The sequence below is a fragment of the Paralichthys olivaceus genome, chromosome 9, assembly GCF_024713975.1.
Source record: "Paralichthys olivaceus isolate ysfri-2021 chromosome 9, ASM2471397v2, whole genome shotgun sequence".
NCBI classification, from domain to species: Eukaryota; Metazoa; Chordata; class Actinopteri; order Pleuronectiformes; family Paralichthyidae; genus Paralichthys; species Paralichthys olivaceus.
The window spans coordinates 14,929,608-14,950,608 of NC_091101.1; the positions used below are offsets into that span (position 1 = coordinate 14,929,608).

Here is a 21,001-nt window from a genome sequence, read left to right on the forward strand (position 1 = left end):
AAACCAAATTAATCACAAAAAATGTGATTATAAACATTTAGAATTGAAGGGTCATTTGCTGAGACTGACATTTTTTGTCAGTAGAACTGGAGAGAAAAGTTTTTAAAACCTGACTGTGTGTAAATCAAAAAAATGCATTGCATCAACGCCACCTGGTTTAGCAATATCCATTTCCTCTTCACAACAGAATACCTCAAACTGAAAGTCAATGTGTCAAGCATCCCTGTTAAATGTCAGGCGTTATGGCTCATTCGATTGGTAAAATAACTCATTTTGTTTTTCTCCAAAGATCCAAGATACTGAACTTAAAACCCCCTCAACAGACCTATCTACAACGAAGCATCCTTCTGAGGAAAGGAAATGTTTAGAGAAAAAACAAAGAAGATAGAAGTTACATGAAAACATTAAAAAGTAGCACAATTGGGGCGCAGAAAAATGCATAAAATAAATCAGCCTGAACAAAAATAAAATTTCAAGACAAAACATTCCACAGTATGTCATTTGTATCAGTTTAATGTGTTGCAATTATACTACATGAGAGGATGTTTCATTTTAAATACTTGCTAATACTGAGCATCACAGCCTCATTAAAGGTACTTTATGCTGACTAGTTGAGTCCATCTTCAACTAGTTAGAGAAATGTGTATTTGTATCTGCAAATAAATGTCAACTGATACACAAATGTAGGACAGGAAAATCGGATGACCATGAAATTTGAAAAATGAAAGAACAGAACTTTTTAGTATTAAAAATTTATTATCATGAAAAAAGACAATCTTTATAAAACAGATTATCACAAAAACAATTTCCCCACCCATAAAACATCCTCTGCCACAAACTGCATCTGTACAGTGTTGTTTATAAAATGGGACTTAATTTACAGCAGAAACCAATGTCCATTTTCAAATCCAGACATTTCTAAACTCTTTGTTGATACAAAGCAGAAAAAGACAACTAGGAAACAAAATCCAGGTCCTCTGGTACAAAGAACTTCTCAACAGAAATCGTCCCAAACATGAGCCCCACTGCTTGTCGTCTTGTCGTCTTCCCTGAAGGATCATTTCATTTAGTGTCCATGAAGCGGATGTCCATGATAAGCAGCGTGTGTCTGGCCAGTGGTCTGGGTGCTGGGGACAGCACTTTCATTACCTGTGTTTGCGTGTCCACATTTGTCACCACAATGAAGCCACACACAGGGCTCTCCACTATATCCTTTCTTGCCCCTTCCTCTCCGTCTTCTGCACTGCTCACACTCAGCACATGATACGTGAGGTCTCTCCCTGGTGTCACAGGCACTAGCTTGAGCTGCGTGTCATCCTGAGACATTCCTAGTGGCAGGCATGAGTCTGGGATGGATGGCGCCCCGATCTTATAGATGCGAACGTCTGAGAAACGCACCTCAAAGGAAAAAGGGTAGAAGGACACTCCACGGAAGCCATAGAAATACTCACGGATTTTCTCATCCCTAGTCTCCCGTCGACATTCTTTGGAGCGTTCCACCACCCCACCAGACTTAGGTAGGAGCACGACCCGGACAAAGTGAGGGAGATCTCGTTTGAGTTCATTGTACAGCCTCTCATGATCCAGCACCAGCACCACATCCACCTGAAAGGCAGAGGCACAATGGACAAGAGCCTGGTATCCAGAGCCCTTCACCCAGCCACAGGTGTTGATGATGCAGCCTCCCACACTGGCCTTCCTGTTCACCTCACAGCGCTGGGAAAACACCTCAGCCAGGCATGACGTCAGCTGCACGTTTTAAGAAAAGAACAGATTAAAGTGCGAAGCGAGAAACAATAAACTGATGAGAATGCAGAATAACTATAGCAAAATGTCCAGCAGCTTCCTTCTCACCTTGTTGTAAAGTTTGATGTTGGTCCCTGGGGTAGTTGAGCCAAAGTGGTAAACCAAAGGAGCCTGGACTGAGAAACCCTCCTCTATGTCTGCCGGACGCTCGATGCACAGTGCGGACACTGTCCCAGGCACGGACACCTGAGGGAGCAACATTTTCCTTATACCTCATATTGATCAGATCTGTATAATGAATATTCCCTTGAAGGTTCAGTGTGTAGAATTTAGTGATATCTAGAGTTGAAGTTGCGTGTTGCAGCTGAATACTCCTCATTTCACCCTCCACTTCCAAACATGAAAGAGAACCTGTGGTGAACTTGAGTACAAACTCAAAAAGTTTTAATTTGACCAGTTTGGACGACAGTAAAAAACATGGCGGCCTCCAAAGAGAGGACCCCCCCTCTATGTAAATATAAACAAACTGGCAAAACTGACAAACTGGACCTTTAAAGCCTGTAGAACATTATAACTATCCAATAAACAAATACAATGCATGCTAGTGGTGCACATTTTGATGTAACACAGCCTGTGTCAATATTCTTTATGATAACTCATCTTACCCCACTCTGTCCAACATCCAGTTCCACTAGTGTTGGCCTCCTGCCCACTCTCACAGCATAGCTTAACAGCAGACGGCAAACTGTTGACTTCCCCACATCTGTGGGTCCAACCACCATCACCTGAGGGATGGTTTTATTATTCAATGTCAATGTAAAATACATTTATGCTTTTATTATTCAATGTCAATGTAAAATACATTTATGCTTTTATTATTCAATGTCAATGTAAAATACATTTACTGGACTTTTAAAATCTTTCGTTAAGGCCTCTGAATACAGTACAGTTTAATCAAACCCACCCTCGGTCCCCTCTCATTGTCCCGCTCTGCTTGTTTCCTCATCTGTTCCAGGGCAGCGTGTGTGTTCAGGTAGAGCAGCATGGGAGTGTCCTTGGACACATAAGCCACCTGTGGTGATGAGGGAGAAAAGCTGGGTCATTTGAGCCTCTCATTGATTAAATGTCAAACACAGAGTCACGCAGGTGTCGATACGATACGTCATTGGTGAAATTTAAACACTGAGGTATCAGAACAGAACCCGCATGGAAACTTTCTCACTCTAACGTAGGCCTTGTACAGATCTGGTACAAACATCTTTCTCAGGTGATATGATGTTATCAGTTTTTATTTGCCTGCTCTACATGCAAATAAAAACATCATGCATAATTTCTGATCCCAAAGACCAACCAATATTCTTTTAGACCCTTTCCCTGGTGCTCACCTCTGGTTTGCCATAAAGGTTGACACTGCAGCCTTGCCAGGTGAAAACTGCAATCTTAGATCCAGGTCCAAATGTGTACTTCTTGCTGCGGTTCAGCTCTGAACCAAACACCTCAGCCATTCCCGTGAGGAGCTCCAGCTCAACTTGCTCTGCTGCCTCTCCTGCCTCCACCTCGAACCGAAGTTCAGTTTCCTTCTCCAGGTCAAACCTGGTGCTGACCTTCCCAGGCGTTGGAGCATCTTCACTCGTGACTTCCGCACCCTCTGTTGCCATGACTGATAAGAGAAAAGTACATGAATACCTAAAGAGTAGCCTATTTAAAACTGAAGAAGTCACATGCATACAGTTTGACAAAGAGTTTGGCAAAATCGCACTAGTTACTGTTGAATTCTATTCTTTTTAAAAAAAGTAATTTTAGATATATGTCCTTAAACCGTCGGGAAATTAGAACAGCCATTTTCAGTATACATTTTAAATACACTTTGTTGATGCATTGAGAATGATCGATTGATTAATAATATATTAAAGAATTCATAAAGAATTAAAATAACTTGTGTTTAAGTATTTACAGGATTAGAACAACACAATAGAGACTCAAATACTGCAAATGAATACGTATAGGGATGAAATTAAAGGCTGTTTTAATTGCATATCAATACATTTCATTTCTTATTTACTTTTGTTAATGTCAAGATATATACAGGTGGTTGTCAAAAGCTGTGCAACAAATTTCTACAATAATTGAATCGTTTACACATGGAGGAAGACTCTTACTATATACATGTATAGTTTACACGTAATTTATCATCAACATCACATAAATAAGTAAAACAGTATCAGACAGATAGTAGCCCCAGTCTGTGCCTGTTGTAAAGTTACATGTGAGATTTCATAAAGATTATTCCGAATTTTTGAAGGTGAACTTTCAATATAATGAATATGTGGCATTTTATTATTTTTTATACATTATCCTGCCCACACAGCCAAAGTACTGAATGTGTTCCGTTTCTGTTTTCAGGTAACTTCAATCCTAAATGGAAACCAGACTCGTCTCTTAATCTACAGGAGACAGTGCAGGCTGGTGCTGAACAATGGCGACAGTGAACTATCAGGAACATCTTCAATGAACAACAGAGTTTACTCAGTAAAAGATTAACACAATGAAATAAATGATTTCTAACATCAGTCACCTGCAAACAGAGCGGCTTGCTAGCAGTTAGCAGGCCGTGGCTAACTTAGCCATAGTAATTTCAGCGACAAAGGTGGAATGGCCTCCTGTTAAATGTAGTTATCAGTACAAACGACTCCCGTAATGTCAGGTGGATATTTACAGACTGATTGTTCGCAACATGAGTTACTTACGGACTAGTTTCAAGCCTTATAGTAGAAAGAAGCTTCCCAACCCATGAGCCACCGCTGCTGTGGATGACCACGTGACAGTGAGGTCACTTCCTTGGCAACCAGTCCGGAGCAACGCTCGACTGGCAGGAAAAAAGAATTTTCTCAAACTTTGGAAATAAACTTTTGTACAAGAACATTGTTTAATGCTAAACTATCTGGACTCCTTTTTATTCAGTTTGACTTTTATCAAGTTAAAAAAAACTTTTATTTGACCAAAATAAACTCAATTTGTTATATTTGTTATATATGTGATACGTTGAGGTGATAAAATCAATAATTTAAATACAGATTGAATTAGATCAGTTTATTAATTTGGATCCCAATTTGATGTTTAGATATATTATTAAAATTATACTTTTTGAATTAATTCAAATGTTTCAAAAACAAGAAATTATGAATTTCCACTGACACATTAAATGCTAATTTTGTCTTCATTGTTTTTATAGACCAAAGTTTAAACTTGTTATTGTCTAATCAGAACATGTGTAGCGCTTCTACAACCCTACAACACAATACCTGAAACTACAGAAGTAAAACCCTTGCAACAAAAACAACGTTTGCTTGAGTAAAAACACAAAGCTACACCCACATTATAACCTTCAATCAACTTTATTCATCAAAACAGACACACAAGCACAGTCACCATTGAAGAGACAGGGGGAAATGCTTAAAAACAGCAAAACAGTCAAATTGAAAAATGTGTTGTGTCAGAGAGGCTCCACTAGGTGTCGCACTGTATCCAGAGGATGTGAGCTGTTGGAGTTTGGATCATCAGAAGAGGGACTGAGAACATTCTCCTTGATCGCTCCTCGTCATTCTGCCTCCACAGGCCACATCTCCTGAACTGCACGTAATGAAAGAATTATTCTGTTAGAATACAAAATACAAACAGTCACAACACACATTTGTACATTGCATGTGGCTTGTGAGAACATTTCACCTTAGGAGACATCATAGTAAGAGCTAGATGTGGTCAAATGGCTGAAGGCTGACGGTGTTTCATAAGCTCGACAAACAAACAGTTAATATATCGTCTCGGTCAGTGACTCAAACTGCTAAGATATGAGAGGAAATCCAAGTTTAGGTTATAACACATAGCTCTGGAGGTGAAATGAAAACCTACATAAAGGAACTGTGAATCAAGACGAATACTCAACAGCACCAACTGCTTACAAAGTATAATTGGAGATCCTGGAAAAAAACTTATAGCAATAAGTAAATGTGTTTTGAGTGTAACTTATTTTATGATAAAGGAAATGTATAATATGGTACACGAAGATCCTTCATTTCAAGTTTGAGCACACCTTAAGAAATTCAACCTTTAAAAAGGGCATCAAATTTCCAGATATAAATGTACTTTATATTGTAATATATTTTTATTACTAAAGGTTTTCATCTTTTAAAAGTTCAACTGTCCAGAATAAATTGTGATATCTAACTTCCTTTTAAAAGTATGCTAAAGCATTAACACACATGTAGGTTTATATGTATGTATAATCAATGTTTGGCAACCTCGTGTGAAACTTAAGTTTGAAGCTGAAACGTTTTACCTCAGTTTCTATGTAATGTGCTCACTTCTCAAATTTAATTTATATAAATTTTGTACTTGAGTTTTTCCAACTTGTGTTTTTTTTATATTAAGTGTCACACAGCTTTGACACAAACCTTCACTGGACATCTACTCAGGCTTCAGAGCCTCCTGAAGAGCAGCAACTACAACATCAGGTTGAGGAAACTTCAGCTTACGAGGTGGACCCTTCTTTATTCCGGTCCACAGAGATGTTTCTTAAGGGATGAAACAAAATGGAACAGAGTCATTTGTAGGAATAATAGACAATAAATGTGTTACACAAACACATTTTCACAATCAAAACAGTATTCAACTTTCCTTCAGACAAACCACTTGTCCACAGGTCCTTCTATAAACTGTTTTAAAATGAGAAATGTTGTTCACTGCAAAGGTAAAACAACAGGAACATTTCAAAGAAAAGCCTGTGACTGTGCTGAGTAACTGGGGCATTGATTCTGGGAAGTGATATTTTAGTGCTGTTTAGTGATATTTTTCAATACTATGTATAAATGAAATTAATTTACCATCACAAGTATCAATCTCAGCCATGAATGTTTCATAACACTGCTTAATAAAAGCATAAGTAGTGGTTGGAAATTCTTAGGTTTTTGTTGTTTTGTTTTATTGGGTAAAAGACCAAATATGGAAACAGTCACACTTGGCTGAGGATGTCAGTCTTCCCTCGGGACGCCACATGGCCGACTTATTATTGGATTTACCCTTTTTCTCCTCCTCACCTTTGACTCCATTCAACAGAGTGATCTCGAAGCTGTTCCTCCGGGGTTTCTCTGCGTTGAGGATCACTGTCAGCCCAGGCTGGGCAGCCAGGAGGGCAGATTTCACCTCCTCGGCATTACGCCCATACACTCGTCAGCTCTTGCTGCCAGAAATAACCAAACAACTATCAGATGGACAGGAAACTAAAGCTGTGAATGAGGTGTGTTGTTGCATACGATGTAGTGACTTTGTTTACTGTGTTTGAGTACTACTGTGAGGTACCCATTAACATTTTATACTATAATAATATTGCAGTTTTTCACACTGTAATTAACTAACTAACTAAAGTCTAGTTCAGGAGATCCTTATGCAGTGAACAACAAAAACATGTGAACGTTTTTACTAACATCATTTAACTATGTCTAAAATGCATATGATGGAGATATAGTGTTCGGATCTGTTGCTTCTTAACCGTCAAATGATTCTGTTTTTGTTATTTCTTTACTGACCAAGTTTAGAAAACTATTTGTTTGACTTTACTTGTGGATAAGTGTTCGACTATAACTAAGAATCTGAGCACTTCTATCTGCAGGGTATGATGTGATATTATTTACCAGTGTTCAATGACCACTCTTTGGCCCTCCTCAGTCTCTCCATCTCCTCTCTCCTCCTCCTTCTTCTCCTCCTTCACGGATGGGTTCTCCTCTTCTAACTGAGACTCCGCTTTGCGCTTCCTCCCTCGGCGGCCTGAGCAACACATGCTGTTACTCAGTAGTCTTCATAACAACAGTTCCAGTTCCATTCATGATTAATTAAAGGTCAGGTCGTATAAACACACAGTGCAGTCAGTCATGTGACAGACTCTCAAACCTTCGCTTAGAAACTGGACGATGTAAATCATCAGTAAATCTCGCCAGTGTGGAGGCTCAGCTGTTAGCCATGAAGCTAACGGTGCCTCAATGGCAGCAGTCTAAACCCTGAGATGACAGCCGCTATAGCAGGAGGTGAAGTGCACTGCACCTGTACATTACCTAGAATGATGCCACAGGATCATTCCATAATGGAATCATTAACTTCGTGACCTGTACACTTGTCTTTCTTCACAGTAAACAAACACTACACAGTGTAGTACACACCCACCTGCTCTGGACGCCATTGCTGTTACAAAACTTTAGCGCGTGTGGGGACTGTACCATTATCTTTAACAAGGGGGGGCGAAACCATTATTATGACGGACGAAACCATTATTATGACGGTTTAAAATGATCACATCTTTGCGGATACTGAAAAATATACAATAGCACTGCACACACATAGAAAATATATTATTTATCATTTATTAATTTACAAGACAAGTACAACTCACTCATCATCGACCATCAGGAAAGATGGATGGAAAATAAACAAGAATATTTCCAAAAATACATCAACATAACCAACTGATAATACATTAATATCTGATTTTATAAAGCTGTGTTTTCAATGTTCGTTGTGATTTATGAAATGTTGTTTTCATTTTTTCTTTATATATGTTTATATATATGTTTATATATATTTGTGGTACCCTTTAGCATTAGCAATACTGATTTACATGCTGTTTGTGATCATTGAAAAATCTCAATTTGGACATTATTGGCCAGCTTTTTTAAATTTCAAATCTTGTTGGCAACACTATTGTTTAGATATTGTATAGACGTGTTGATATACACTATGAAATAATTTTAAATATTATTGACACCCACGGTCCCTATAAGATAATATATATTTGATTTGCTAATTTATCAAATGATACAAGCTGCAGCATGTACTGGACTTTTTTTGGTGTCATATCTTCGTCATCCAGTCAAGCCAAAATGTAAATGAACTTTGAGATAAGTCCCCCTTCTGGCAATGTTACGTCCCCTGTAAACAGAGGGACAGATGTACGCAGGTCCCCAAATGTAGACTTGTGAGTGACAGCTGACAGACAGCATCCAAGACAAACAAGAAGCGACTGAGAGAGATCCCTGCAGAGCAACAGACGGGTCTGTTTGAGTACTCCAAAGCCATGGTTTTACTAAAATAGCATTACCCAATCCCCATGTGTTTGCCAGGGAACGTGGCAGCAGTCACATGTTTGGGCGCTTAAATAAATTGTCTGAAGGACGTCACAAGTTGCGTCTGAGCCAACAAATGCAAAACAATGTCCCAAAGCGAGGAGGTGTGTCTGACTCACAAGCGCCCATCTAATCACTGTTCTTTTGTTCTCAAACTCATGAACCACACTTCCTGATTAAATACTTTTACTCATGTTGTCATTGCTTTATGATTAAATCCTTCATTCATTGTGTCTCTCTTTTGAAAACAGGCGACACTAGTTACATTTCAACTGTCTCAAAACTGTCTTTTCATTCTGTTGCAGTGTACACTTTGTCATGTGCTTCAACCTTCAAATAGATAGATAGCTAGATTACTTTATTCATACCCAAAGTGAAATTACGTTGTCATAGCAGTCCGGTATTTCGATACAGAAAAAATACAATAGAATAAGATACTGAGGTAGAAAAAATAAAAACACAGAATAGGACAAGGAGACTTAAAAAACACAAGATAAAAAGGTAGATAAGGTGCAGTGGCAAGATGATGGTAATAGTAATGTTATTGTTACTAAACAGTTTATGATAATAGTACAGTATATTTAGTATAATAATAAATACATAATACCAGTATAATAATAGTATATATTAATAATAATAATAATAATACAATTCAGTGGAGTGAACAGAACAACACACAGATGTGCCCTGTTCTCACCATCCCTCTCTCCTCTTTTACTTCTGACTCGAGATGCACAGAGCTTGTGGCTGTAGGACGATGAACAATGCACACAGTAATGCTCACAAACACTCACACAGACATTTCTGTGAATTCGCACAAGCCAGTGACAACAGAAGGCAGATTTTTCATTCATAAATCAAGATTTGTTTTGTATTTTGGCAGCCATAGCATCTCAGAGCCAGATTCTTACGGGTCGTCCAGTAAATTGTAAATGAATTATTTTTAGTTAGTCTTGTACAGTACAAGTCGCATTCACCTCTTCATCCAGGGCTTCTATATACAGCGCTTTTTTTATCACATACACTGTCGGGCAATTTCAGTGTCCGACGACCAATGAGATGACTGCAGGAGCTGGGTTTTAAACCACAGACCTTCGCTAGCTGCAGAGCAACTGTTACCAAGGCAAGTTAACTGTACTAATTCTGAATGTTTGGCTCCACATCATGAGTCATTATAACAACATAATCTATTTTCACAGTTGGAAGAGGCAGTTCTTCATTTGCTACAAAGGCCCCAGAGTTTGCCCGAAAACAATACAGTATAACAGGCCACTCATTTATGATATATATCAGAATCAGAATCAGAAAAACATTAATCCCTGGAGGGAAATTCAAACGTCACAAAGGTCCTGAGCAAGTGATGAACAAGCAGGTATAGCAGTGCGAGTAAGGAAGGACTAAGCAAAAAAATGCAGCGTAATCAAAATAAATCAAATTAAACAAGAAGACAAAAGTAAAAATTAAAAGATGTGCATAAGTAGAAATAAATCTACAATATAGATCAACATGATATGTAAGTTAAGTATACACAGTATACATGTTTAAGCTTATTTAGAGGTTGTCATTATACAGTTTGACAGCAACAGGCAGGAATGATTTCCTGTGACGCTCTGTCGAGCAGCGTGGGTGGATGAGTCTGTAACTGAACGAGCTGCAGAAGCTACATGGCTGGCTTTCTTGATTAACTTGTTGAGTCTGTTTATATCCTTCTTTTTATCCTTCTTTTATTCCTTTCCCTTTTATAAGACAAACAGCAAATTGTATCATGTTAAACAAAATATTTCAGTGAATATAACTTTAAAATGATTTTCAATTTCCAGTTAAGTAGCCCAGACTGGACAAACTTAACACCTTTGGGTTTTTATGACAACTGAAGGCTGCCACAGGTTCTCGTTCATGTTTGGAAGGGGAGGGTGAGGTGAGGGGTATTCAGCTGCAACAGGCAACTTCACCAGTAGATATCACTAAATTCTACACACTGAACCTTTAAGTCTTGTAGGTTTTAAACGTCACTGTAATACTACATTTAACTGTAGTGAAGTTCCATGTGTGTATTAATGGAGCTCCACTTTTGTAGGTTTGAGTCTCCAGCTTTCGGGCTGCAGATGAAAACCATTTCAAAACCAGCTGAAGCAGCTTTTCCCAAAGTGTTCCTCTCTGACACTTTGTAAATGTTCTAGATGTTTCCCCTTCTTGCTCTTTTGTCTTCCAGTTTCATATTGGCTTCTTATTGCTCAGTGGGTGAACTCAGAGCAAAGTGTCACTGCATCTGTGAGTTTAGTCAGTTTCCACTCAGAACATTTATTCAGATGGTCCGAGGATCTCCTCATGTCTCTGAGGTGCCTCTACTTTTTTCCTTCCTCTTCCGTTTGGTGAACTGTCACGAGCAAAGGTTCACTGCCCCTGAAGCTCATGTTTCCACGTGCTAGACAATGAGAGTTGGTCAGTGTGACAGTGCTGCTAATGGTGGTTATCAATTATAGATGTGTTAGGTCAGTTGTCAGGTTGTCTGCAATGCAATACATTGTTAGACTTTAATTATGAAACTGTTATGTTCTTCAATGTAAAAAAAACATACTCTGTTCTTTGTCATCATACAGACGCAGTGAATCAGTTAATTTCATTCATCTGAAAGTCTCTCTCTGCCTCTTCATTTCCTCCCTGGGATTTCTGACGTCAGGGAGTCTCAGTTCGTCTTCTGCCAATTAAATATGTGTGGCGGTGAACGTCAGCAAACACGCTAATGGAACGCAAGCAAACACGTATGAGCCAACACACAGGCCTGGCCAAGACAGGCATAACCATATGGGGGAGACGTGTGTGACAGGCAGAGAGAGAGGGGCTGGAGTGAGTAGGGTTCAGACAAAGACTAAGTGACAGAATGTGAAAGGCAAGCGAACACACAAAAGAGCGTCAAGAAAAATAGGAAAGACTCAGGCAGAATGAGTGGGTGCAGTGCGTGATGAGCACACATCATCAAAGTCTGACAACTTCAGAGAAATGCTCTCTGCTAATGGCCTGGTTGTGTTCCTGCAGCAGAATAACAATAAACATGTCCCATGACCACCCAGGCAGCTGCCTTCATGCACAGTTGGTGAACGCCCACTCCACTGCCATGAAAAAGTAACTTGGAAATATGGGAAGAGTAATCACATCGGTCACGGTTGAAGTTTTTAATGTGCATTTCTCGAGGTGGTGAACCAAAAGCTCTGAGGGGATGTCCACGGTCATTAGTTATGCCATCTCTGCAATTCTGTGAATTATGAGTCACAGTCAATGTCTTTTGCATAAAGTAAACTCACAGTTTCCAAAGCTTGGGTAAACAACAGTAGGTCCTCTAAGTTTCTTTTCACAAACAAGGCCCTACACTAGAACATTCTGGGAAATTTCACTGGTTCATAACATTTCCAATGCTTGATTCTAGCAACTCAAATTTCTGCAAACTCTGTCATGTGAACAGTTTTAATTCTTAACTCATCTGAAATAATTGTCGCAGTATGTCGTCTTAATGATTTGCTGCATCAGATCTGTTGTTGCCAAAATGTGCAAGTTAATTTAAACTGCAAGTGTGAGTTGAAAATTTCCCCCCAAAAAGACATGTTAAGTATAGAAATGTATGTGGGCTTGATCCCCACAGAGGAGGAAAACAAAAGAGAGAGAAGAGGAACAAAGAAAGGTGTGAAAATGATGAATAATTTGTGAGCTGGAAGACAAGAAAGAGTATTTGCGAGGGGATACAGGCAGCTACACCAAACTTCTCCAAACTTCACCATTTGAATTTGATCAAGTGTGTGCATTAGTGTATGTGCACGTGTAAAAACACATGAATGAGAGTGTGTGACTTCATCATCATCATGATTACCATGGTGAGAGTTGGTCTGGTGAGGGGGTGGGTGCAGATTCTGGGACGCATCGTCACATTTTCATTCTGGCATGTTCCCCATTCTTCCCCCTAACACCCCCCACCCCTAATACAGCTCAATATAGCTGCCGCCTGCTCATGGTGACGAAACAAACTGGAGTGAGGAGAGAGCACAGTTGGGATTGGTCACCTTCTCCACACACATTCACTGTGTGACACTTCACATACAGGCATACTGACAAGTAACACCGCCCTTTTCTATGGAGTTTGACAAGAGCCCTCTGACATGATGCTGTTTAAAAACTATTTCTTGACTTGTTATATTTGTCCAAAACATTGAAGCTATCAGACGTCAGTTCTAAAATGTAATTAGCTCTGATGAAATTGATCACATTCATCACCAAGTCCTTTATTTTACTGCAATGTCAGTCCAATACTGTTTAACATACCCGTGCAACAGTTCTGTTCAATATACATTAAATTGAGGGCTTTGTGAATACACTGTTGCAACACTGTACTGTTGTCAGCTTTACTCATTGATACTACATTTATTGATAACCATATTTGTGAGTCAAGTTTTCTATTCTTGTCCGTATAGATTGTGTTTGTCCTAAAGTAGCAGCCGACTAACTGTTGCCCACTTTTGGTTTTCCCTTGCAGCGTTCTCAGCGAACAAAGACGTCAGTGACACAACAAAGAAACTACCACTCGCTTCTGTTTGATTGATTCTTTATTTATTTTTTTATAGAATAAAGCACTTCTCAAACAAGGTTTCTCATTGAAAAAATACAGAATCTAACAGCGTCACAGTATCTTTCATGTTCTATCCAGAAAGTCACAGTCAGATGAGTCAGATGTTAAAATCTGGGGTTGAGGAGGAGCATATGCTCGACATGAATAATGCGCATCGCAATCAGGATTGGCATTGTGTTGGACATTGGACATTGTTGAGTTAAAACCCAAAAACACTCACTGGAGTCAGAGAGGTTGTCTAACGCAGCGTCAATATGCAATAGATGGTTTTATGTGTGACATTTTTATTGTTTTGATGTGTTTATTGTTTGTATCAGCGTAAAACACAGATATGAGTCATTGAAACCAGATGACACCCTGGGATTTATTAAATATGTTAAGAAAATAAAAAATCATCAATTCACATTTTCGTGCATTTTTGAAACAGTTTGGGGTCTGAGTCATATATACATTTTGTGCATTTAGGGGGAGGTCTCTGTGTAAGTCTCCTACATGTTCACTCACACACAACCACAACAAAGAAAACTAAAACACACACAAAACAGTCTGACGAGCGAAACACGTCTTTTCTAAGCATCTATTTATCTATATCTCTGCTCATTGACAGTAAGCTCTGATATGTTGAATCTATACTATAATCTTTAATCTCATTGATTTTTTGGATCTTCTATTCACTCTGGGAAGTCAGGAACACGTTTTTCTGAAAGAGGAAGAGACTAGAAAAGGGGTGGGAAGGAGTTTCCATATTTCAGTTGTTTGCCCTCGATTTACGATCTAACTATCTCTCTATCACCACAAGCGGTCGTTTCCTAAATTGTACAAAAAGGAAAGTACAAAGCCAGCTAAAATACAGAGCGGTGTGTGATGGGTGTATATACAGTGATGATGTGGGTGGTGGAGGTTTGCTGGCATCTCACACAAGAGTTTGAATCTGAAGGAGGCGAGGAGGCTTGGCTGCAGATATAACAATCCTCTCGTCCTTTTCTGCCTTTGGATATGCATCTAAAACTCTCTCTTCTCACATCGTACTGATTTTCTTTTCACTTTAATTCTCTTTTCTTTCCTCCACCGCCTCTTGATCCACCTCTTTCTCCTACTTCTGGTGTTGCCATGTAAACCTTTAAATCTCTCTGGTAAAGGTAAATTAATGTTAGCAGTGATTGGATGGTGAGTACTTGTTGTAGCTGTCGCTAAATCCCAACGCCTGCGTTGTTTACAGCTGTGATATCAAAAAACATCTGGAGACCCCATAGCTGTCTCAGTGTTGTATCTGACCGGTGTTATTTCACAAAACCGTTGCAGGTTTTTGCCTTTAGACTGTTTTTTATCAGATTCAGTTTTCATGATGTTATCCCTGATGCTTTAAAACTTTGTACCATTGAGCAGCAGCTACTTCGACACTGAAATCCTGTCCTGCTCTACGTCAGCTCTACTGATCTCTGTAGTACTCGATAGCTCCCTCCTGCCTCGCCTGTCTCCTGCATCAGTATAGCACCTCGAGGAGGTGGCTGAAAGGAATCAATATCCAGGTTTAGGTTAGAGTGGGAAAGAGCAGGGGGAGAGTTAAGAGGAGGAAAAAGGAGTGGAGGAGGCAAGGTTTCAGCCAAAAAGGAAATGAAGGGAGAATGTGACTGTGGAGAGGAATATGAGTTGGAGAACGGATGGAGTGATGAGTGAGAGGGAGGATGAAGGGAATGCTGGGTTGTCGGAGCCTGGGGGGCACTCCAGCTCGAAGCAGCGGACTGAAGCGTCTTCGTTGCCGTAGTTGGCCCAGTATTCTTCCGGGTCCAGCTTGGGGAGTGCCGCTTCATCATCCGACAGTTCATACTTGGAGGGGAGGAATTCTTCGGGGGTTTTGGGGGGGTACTGAGGCTTGACTGCGGGGAAGGGGAAGGCCTTCACTGTCTCTGAGTTCTTCTGGTGCAAGGCCTTGGAAGAGGACGCAGGCTTGTTCTTGGAGAACCACCAGCGGGTCTTGGTGCTGAAGGTGGTCGTGGTGGTTCCAGCCAGAGAGCCGGGGTCAGGCAGAGGGCAGAGGGCGAAGTCGAGCTCCCGGAGGAATCTGAGGTCTTGGCCATGACGCTGGGATGGGGAGATGCACATGAGGTCGGAGGAAGCGATGCGGGCTTTGCGGAACCACTCCCACAGGGGACGAGCTTCGCAACCGCAGGACCAAGGGTTACCATTCAGACGCAGGAACTGGATGCCCTGGACGTCTTTCATGGCCTGGCCTGGCATCTCAGCCAGGGAGTTGTTGAAAAGGTAAAGGATGGTCAAGCGGCCCAGGTCACGGAAAGCACGACGGTTCACCTGCCTGATGCGGTTGTCGTGGAGGAGGAGGCGGTCCAGGTTGACCAGGCCTCTGAATGCATTCTCAGAAAGGGCACGGATGCGGTTTCCGTGTAAGAAGAGATGGGTGAGGTTGACCAGATCTGAGAAGAGGTCATCCTGCAGGAAGTGGAGCTGATTCTCCTGGAGAAAAGTCAGAATACAAGAAGATTTAGTGCTGTGGAAAAGCAGGAGGGAAAAATTGCCCTCAAGAAAAAAACAAAACATTTTCATTTAAATCTGTCAATCTTAACTGAAGTACAAATCTATTTAAAGATCTTTTGTAATATGAGGCAAAAAGACCCTCACTTCCTCTGTGGTAAATATACATGTATGTGGACAATGGTGAATGTCCGATTTGAAAGTAGCATTACAGTGATCAGAAGTGACCTGGAACCACAATGATTGTGAGAATGATTGATTTGATTCTCTCTGACAAGGACATGTAACTGCTAAGATCTCACAGTCAGTGGATAAAAAAACACTGGATGATAATGAAAACCCTTTGGAAGCTAATTTTGAATGAAATAAGTGACTGCCCAGAAAGAAGGAATTGATTAAATACTTAAGACAAGCATTGGAAATGTTTGAGAAAAGTGTAAATTGTGGTTGATTATGTATTTTTTTAACTTAACAAGTAACTTGGTTATATTGTGTTGGTTTTGATGTGCTGTATTAAGTTTTTAATTTTATTTTCAATTGAAGAGCATAAGGAGGGGCTGATAGAAGCTTAATTTATGGAGCTTTCGATTTATTTGGTTTAGTTAAAATATTGCATGTCAGTTGCATTTATTATTGCTACTATTTGTTTTTTGTCGAAGATCTACTATGTTTTTGCATATTAGCTTGTATTTACAGTTTGGTTTCCATGTGTTTGATTTGGACTCATCTGGGTTGAGGCTACTGCTCCTCTTGAGAGGACGTGTGTGGGAAGATTTTTATGGATTCTACATTCATTTATATGTTTGAGAAATCACTTTTCTAACAGAGATTCTTCTGAGCTTTCTGTCTTGCAGTCTTTGTGTTTTTAAATAAAATGATGATCACAGAAGTGTCAGTTTGAGGTTTCTGTAGGGATGTGTATTCTTCGTTTTCATTGTTGTTACAGTGTGAAACTGAACCTACTCTATTTAAAATGTGAGTCTCTACAATCTGTGTATTGTCTCTTTGATGTGCAGCCTACGTGTACGGAAACTGTACAGTGACTGATGTGTTCATGAATCTAGACTGTAACAAACGTGTGTTCCTACAAACATCAAGTGCACATACGTACATGAGTGTTTGCACAGTATATAAGTATGTGTTGCTGGGTATATGTCTGGAAACTGGCTGTACCTGCAGGTAGAGAAACTGAAGGCTGTACAGTTTGTGGAACAGGTCATGGGGGAGAGCGGCCAGCTTGCAGCGGTGCATGTGCAGGCTCTGCAGCTTCTCCAATCCCCTGAATGCTCCACCTTCCAGGCGCCGCAGCAGGGGGTTATCACCCAGATCCAGCTCCTCTAGAACCCTCAGGTTACTGAAGGCCCCGGCCTCAATCCATGTGATGTTGTTGCCATAAAGCCACAGCACCTGCACACATTAAAGAGAAATTAATCAAGTTTTTTTTAAAGACAAATCAAAAAGCATTCAGGATTCATATGAAGGCAATCCAGCAGCATGCAGTGTCAGTATTTACCTGAGTTTCAAAGCCAAAAGAGTCTGCGCGAAGCTCTGTGATGCGGTTGTTCTGCAGAAAAACACGCTGCGAGTCATAGGGCACACCAGCCGGCACTATGGTGAGGTTCTGGGACTGGCAGCTGACCGTCATGGGCATAGGGTAACACACACACAGTCTGGGGCACGGAGCCACCCCGCTTGGCTTCACCACCACCAGCCACAGAATCAGCCACAGGGACAGTCCACCTGGAGAGAGGGAGAGAAAGAGCAGGTTATTAATGAGAAATTAAGGAACAAAAGTTAAGGTCAGGTCAGCAGCAAAGGGACATTGTTGCATTGATAAGCTCTGGATTGATGTGCACATTGTGTGTGATTGAACAAGTCTTTCTTTGCTGTTGTCTGTCAAACCTGAGGCTGAACACAGTGATTGTCTTTAGCACAGCTGTGCTCTCACCCATGACCTGTTGATGATCCCTAAAACTTTGGTGTTCATATATAATTCACCAGATTACATTACAGAAATCATTCATCCATCAATATCCTCCTGATCACTTTACATAGGTGTCAATGTCTATTGTGTCACGATTACACAACTCTGGATTTCAGCTATTTAAAATAGAAAAATCATCAAATAATATAGAATAAAGATCCACAAGAGATAACCAGCAGGGATCACACGTGCTTCAGTGCATTACATTAACCTGCTATCCTAGTTCTCAGGCTATTTCCCCCCAAAAGCTTTTCCGTTGAGTGGTATAGGAGAGGGAGCACGCGTAAAACAGGTAACTAGACCCGGATTGGTTTCGGTTCCTGTTAATATTGCAACAGCTTCTTGGCACAGATCGGATAACGCTCACAAAAGTGTTCGCCACGGGAAAAGTACATGCATGAAATAATGATGAAGTTCCCATTCATCTCCTGCGCGCAAGATTTTCCAGCGGCTCACCTCTTGACCCCCTAACAAGTAGGACTATTAGCTGCGCTGGACGCAGAGGGAGAACTTCAGTTGGAACCTTTTTAGGTGTAAGAGAAACCCTTTCTAGAGTCTCCGTAAGTCTTGTTTACATCAAAGTGGAGTGAGAAATAAAGTTCAGTGTCATGTGCGCACCAATCAAGCTCATTTATCCGTGCGTAAAAGAGATGGAGAGACTGGATGAGGATGTTTGTTTAAACCTACTGTAATCTTTACAGGAAAGCCTATACAAATTTAAAAAGCAGATGATTTCTCTTAAATGCCATCACATAAATGCACAAATAGATGGATAAACCGGATTCCTAAATAGCGTACACTTGACAGAGCTCATTTGCGCATCAATTTGTCCAAAAAGCGCGCACTTCTGACTCTATAGGTGACGTCCTTCTAAAGTTCTAACACCCATAAGTGAAAAAAACTAACTGGGTATTGAACACACCAAGCTTGACATACAATTAACATGCATCCCTGCATAAAAAGGCCTGTGCGTAAAACCACAATAACATACATTCAGCAGTTATCCACATGAAGGCTGTTCTCAGAAAAAGAAAATATCACAGGGATTTAAGATCTTTTTTAAAAACCAGTGATTTACAAGCTGCAGCACCAAATCACAGAAATGCATTTGCAAAATCAAGACCAGTCATTGTAAGTGCAGGGGCACGCTGGTGGAAAACTCACTCTTAAAGTTGTGGGCGCTGGAGCTCCTCATGGTCCTACGAGCGTCCATCTCGAACCAAAGCCGAAAGCGAGTTAGCCTGCGCGGCGTGGGGATGCCTGCTTGCTGCTATCTCTGCTGAGGTTCAGCTCTGGTGATCGAGTCGCTGCGACCTGATGACGGTGACTTGAAGGACTCCTGAGTGTTTTATACCCGTAGCAGGCGCTCGCCCACAGAAGTGGGCAGCGGGGGATCCTCTCTACGTCAGCCCGGGAGGAGGGGTGAGAGTCCCCCCCAGGAAGCGACTGGAAAGGCAGCGGCAGTGCGAGTGTGTGTCTCTGTCCACACGGTGGTGTTGCCTTAAAAAGTAACCCAGCACCGTCTGCTTCTTATTTTGTCATTTTCCCGGAAAGCCCAATATGACAGGAATGGAGATAATGTGTGGTGGAGTTCTTGTTTGAAGTTTCAACACTTACTTGGAAGAAGTATGAATATCTTTAGGCATGACCACTGCTCATCAAGAAAACTGCTTGTGTGGTCACATGTACTCTCGAGGGGGTTGGGGGAGGACAGTAGGTGTGAAAACTCATTTGTCTCATTTGGTGTAGGCCAGTTTGGACACGAGCCGAGAGCCGCCTACAATGCAGAACAACAGACGGAGAGGGAAAGGTGAAACCCAGCGGTGGAGCGAGATGATCTAACACGACATATGGACCTATTTCACATATTTATGAAAACAGACAGAGTCAGAATTATTTGACTGTTAAAGGTCTAACGAACTGGCCTCCTCTTACCTGGTTGAATATTGTGCCAATTCCTCTCCTGGCTCACCACGGTGAAGGCCACTGTGCCCTCTGGATAAGTCACAGAATCACTCTCATTATTCTTTGGCTCCAGTACAAACAGGCTGCTGGGGAAGGTGCCATGCAACATGGACGTGGGATGGGACGGGACACGGAGGTCTTGTGAGTCGTGTCAGAGCAGGGGTGGGCTGCTTTTACTCACTAATGAGTTCTGCTTTGCTTGACACGCGTCGGGGCCAGGTCCACATGATGCACATCATCTGTTCCTGAGTGAACACACACTCACCAAAACCTGCTCCATGGAAGGTCATGTGCAGCTCCAAGCTGTGAGCGCAGCGCGGGGCACAAGTGTGGAGTCACACTGTTTCTTGGCTGAAGTGAAGTATATGAGGGAGGCAAACGTGTGTGTGACTAGTGGACCTCATGGGGACTAAAGCCTGGGCCTGATCAGGCCAAACATCACTTCTGAGCAGATGGTTCAGGTTAGGGGTAAGATGTGAACTGTGGTTAGGTCAAGGTAAGGGTGAGGCATGAATCGGTCATGTTAGGGTTAAGGTTGTTGACTGTCCACAATAAATGAAGGTCAATGGAGAGTATCAATAGGATAGGTGTGTGTGTGTGTGTGCAAGGTTCATAGTGCCTATACCACTGATTAAGATTATCCAGAGACACTGTGGAGTATTTGTGCACCTAACCCTGTTTGCACCTGTTTCTAATTTGAGACATGGGTAAAACATATATTATGATACATACAGAAATAAAATGTAGAATGTATTTCACAACATACACACTCACCTCCTGCAGTCAGATCTGCCCTCTCACTCTCAGCAGCCTGCTGCTATGTCAAAGTGAATCATGGGTACTCTGGCATTAGAACTGGTGTAAACACAGCATGTCCATGTTGCTGACTCCATAACCTGCACATGCACACACACACACACACACACACACACACACACACACACACACACACACACATGCAAAGTGATGAAGACCTTTTCTATTTTCAGGGTCAAGAGGATGAGGCATCTCCAAGAGGTGGACTTTTTATAC

At 41.1% G+C, this 21,001-nt stretch overlaps 3 protein-coding genes across 5 annotated transcripts; all 3 read right to left on the reverse strand.

The window, feature by feature from the left end:
• Positions 1–736: 736 nt before the first annotated feature.
• clp1 (cleavage factor polyribonucleotide kinase subunit 1) lies at positions 737–4,611 on the reverse strand. 2 transcript variants are annotated; one of them, XM_069532199.1, is made up of 6 exons: positions 4,494–4,611; positions 3,132–3,406; positions 2,711–2,818; positions 2,412–2,531; positions 1,855–1,992; positions 737–1,749 (listed from the first exon to the last, which is right to left on the reverse strand). In XM_069532199.1, the coding sequence occupies exons 2-6, from the start codon at positions 3,402–3,404 to the stop codon at positions 1,063–1,065; spliced, it is 1,326 nt and encodes a 441-aa protein (XP_069388300.1). In that variant the 5' UTR covers positions 3,405–3,406; positions 4,494–4,611; the 3' UTR covers positions 737–1,062. The 2 variants fall into 2 exon arrangements, with proteins under 2 accessions (XP_069388300.1, XP_069388301.1); XM_069532200.1 differs by having other exon boundaries at positions 4,322–4,511.
• A 511-nt stretch (positions 4,612–5,122) lies between these two features.
• On the reverse strand, positions 5,123–8,023 carry selenoh (selenoprotein H). Of its 2 annotated transcripts, none has more exons than XM_069531940.1 (5): positions 7,960–8,023; positions 7,434–7,566; positions 6,840–6,982; positions 6,198–6,317; positions 5,123–5,376 (listed from the first exon to the last, which is right to left on the reverse strand). In XM_069531940.1, the coding sequence occupies exons 1-4, from the start codon at positions 7,973–7,975 to the stop codon at positions 6,211–6,213; spliced, it is 399 nt and encodes a 132-aa protein (XP_069388041.1). In that variant the 5' UTR covers positions 7,976–8,023; the 3' UTR covers positions 5,123–5,376; positions 6,198–6,210. The 2 variants fall into 2 exon arrangements, with proteins under 2 accessions (XP_069388041.1, XP_069388040.1); XM_069531939.1 differs by having other exon boundaries at positions 7,690–7,966.
• Positions 8,024–13,500: 5,477 nt separating this feature from the next.
• Positions 13,501–19,578, reverse strand: rtn4rl2b (reticulon 4 receptor-like 2b). Its single transcript, XM_020078847.2, has 4 exons — positions 19,169–19,578; positions 17,534–17,760; positions 17,194–17,427; positions 13,501–16,002 (listed from the first exon to the last, which is right to left on the reverse strand). The coding sequence occupies exons 1-4, from the start codon at positions 19,215–19,217 to the stop codon at positions 15,130–15,132; spliced, it is 1,383 nt and encodes a 460-aa protein (XP_019934406.2). The 5' UTR covers positions 19,218–19,578; the 3' UTR covers positions 13,501–15,129.
• Between the last annotated feature and the right edge of the window lie 1,423 nt (positions 19,579–21,001).

Coding starts and splice junctions, on each gene's coding strand:
- clp1 (XM_069532199.1), bottom strand. CDS start 3,404: ATGGCAACAGAGGGTGCGGAAGTCACGAGTGAAGATGCTCCAACGCCT. Junction 2,532..2,710: donor ACAATGAGAGGGGACCGAGG/GTGGGTTTGATT, acceptor ACCATCCCTCAG/GTGATGGTGGTTGGACCCAC. Junction 1,993..2,411: donor TGGATGTTGGACAGAGTGGG/GTAAGATGAGTT, acceptor TTGCTCCCTCAG/GTGTCCGTGCCTGGGACAGT.
- rtn4rl2b (XM_020078847.2), bottom strand. CDS start 19,217: ATGGACGCTCGTAGGACCATGAGGAGCTCCAGCGCCCACAACTTTAAG. Junction 17,428..17,533: donor CTTTTGGCTTTGAAACTCAG/GTAAATACTGAC, acceptor TAATGTGTGCAG/GTGCTGTGGCTTTATGGCAA. Junction 16,003..17,193: donor TTCAGTTTCTCTACCTGCAG/GTACAGCCAGTT, acceptor ACTTTTCTCCAG/GAGAATCAGCTCCACTTCCT.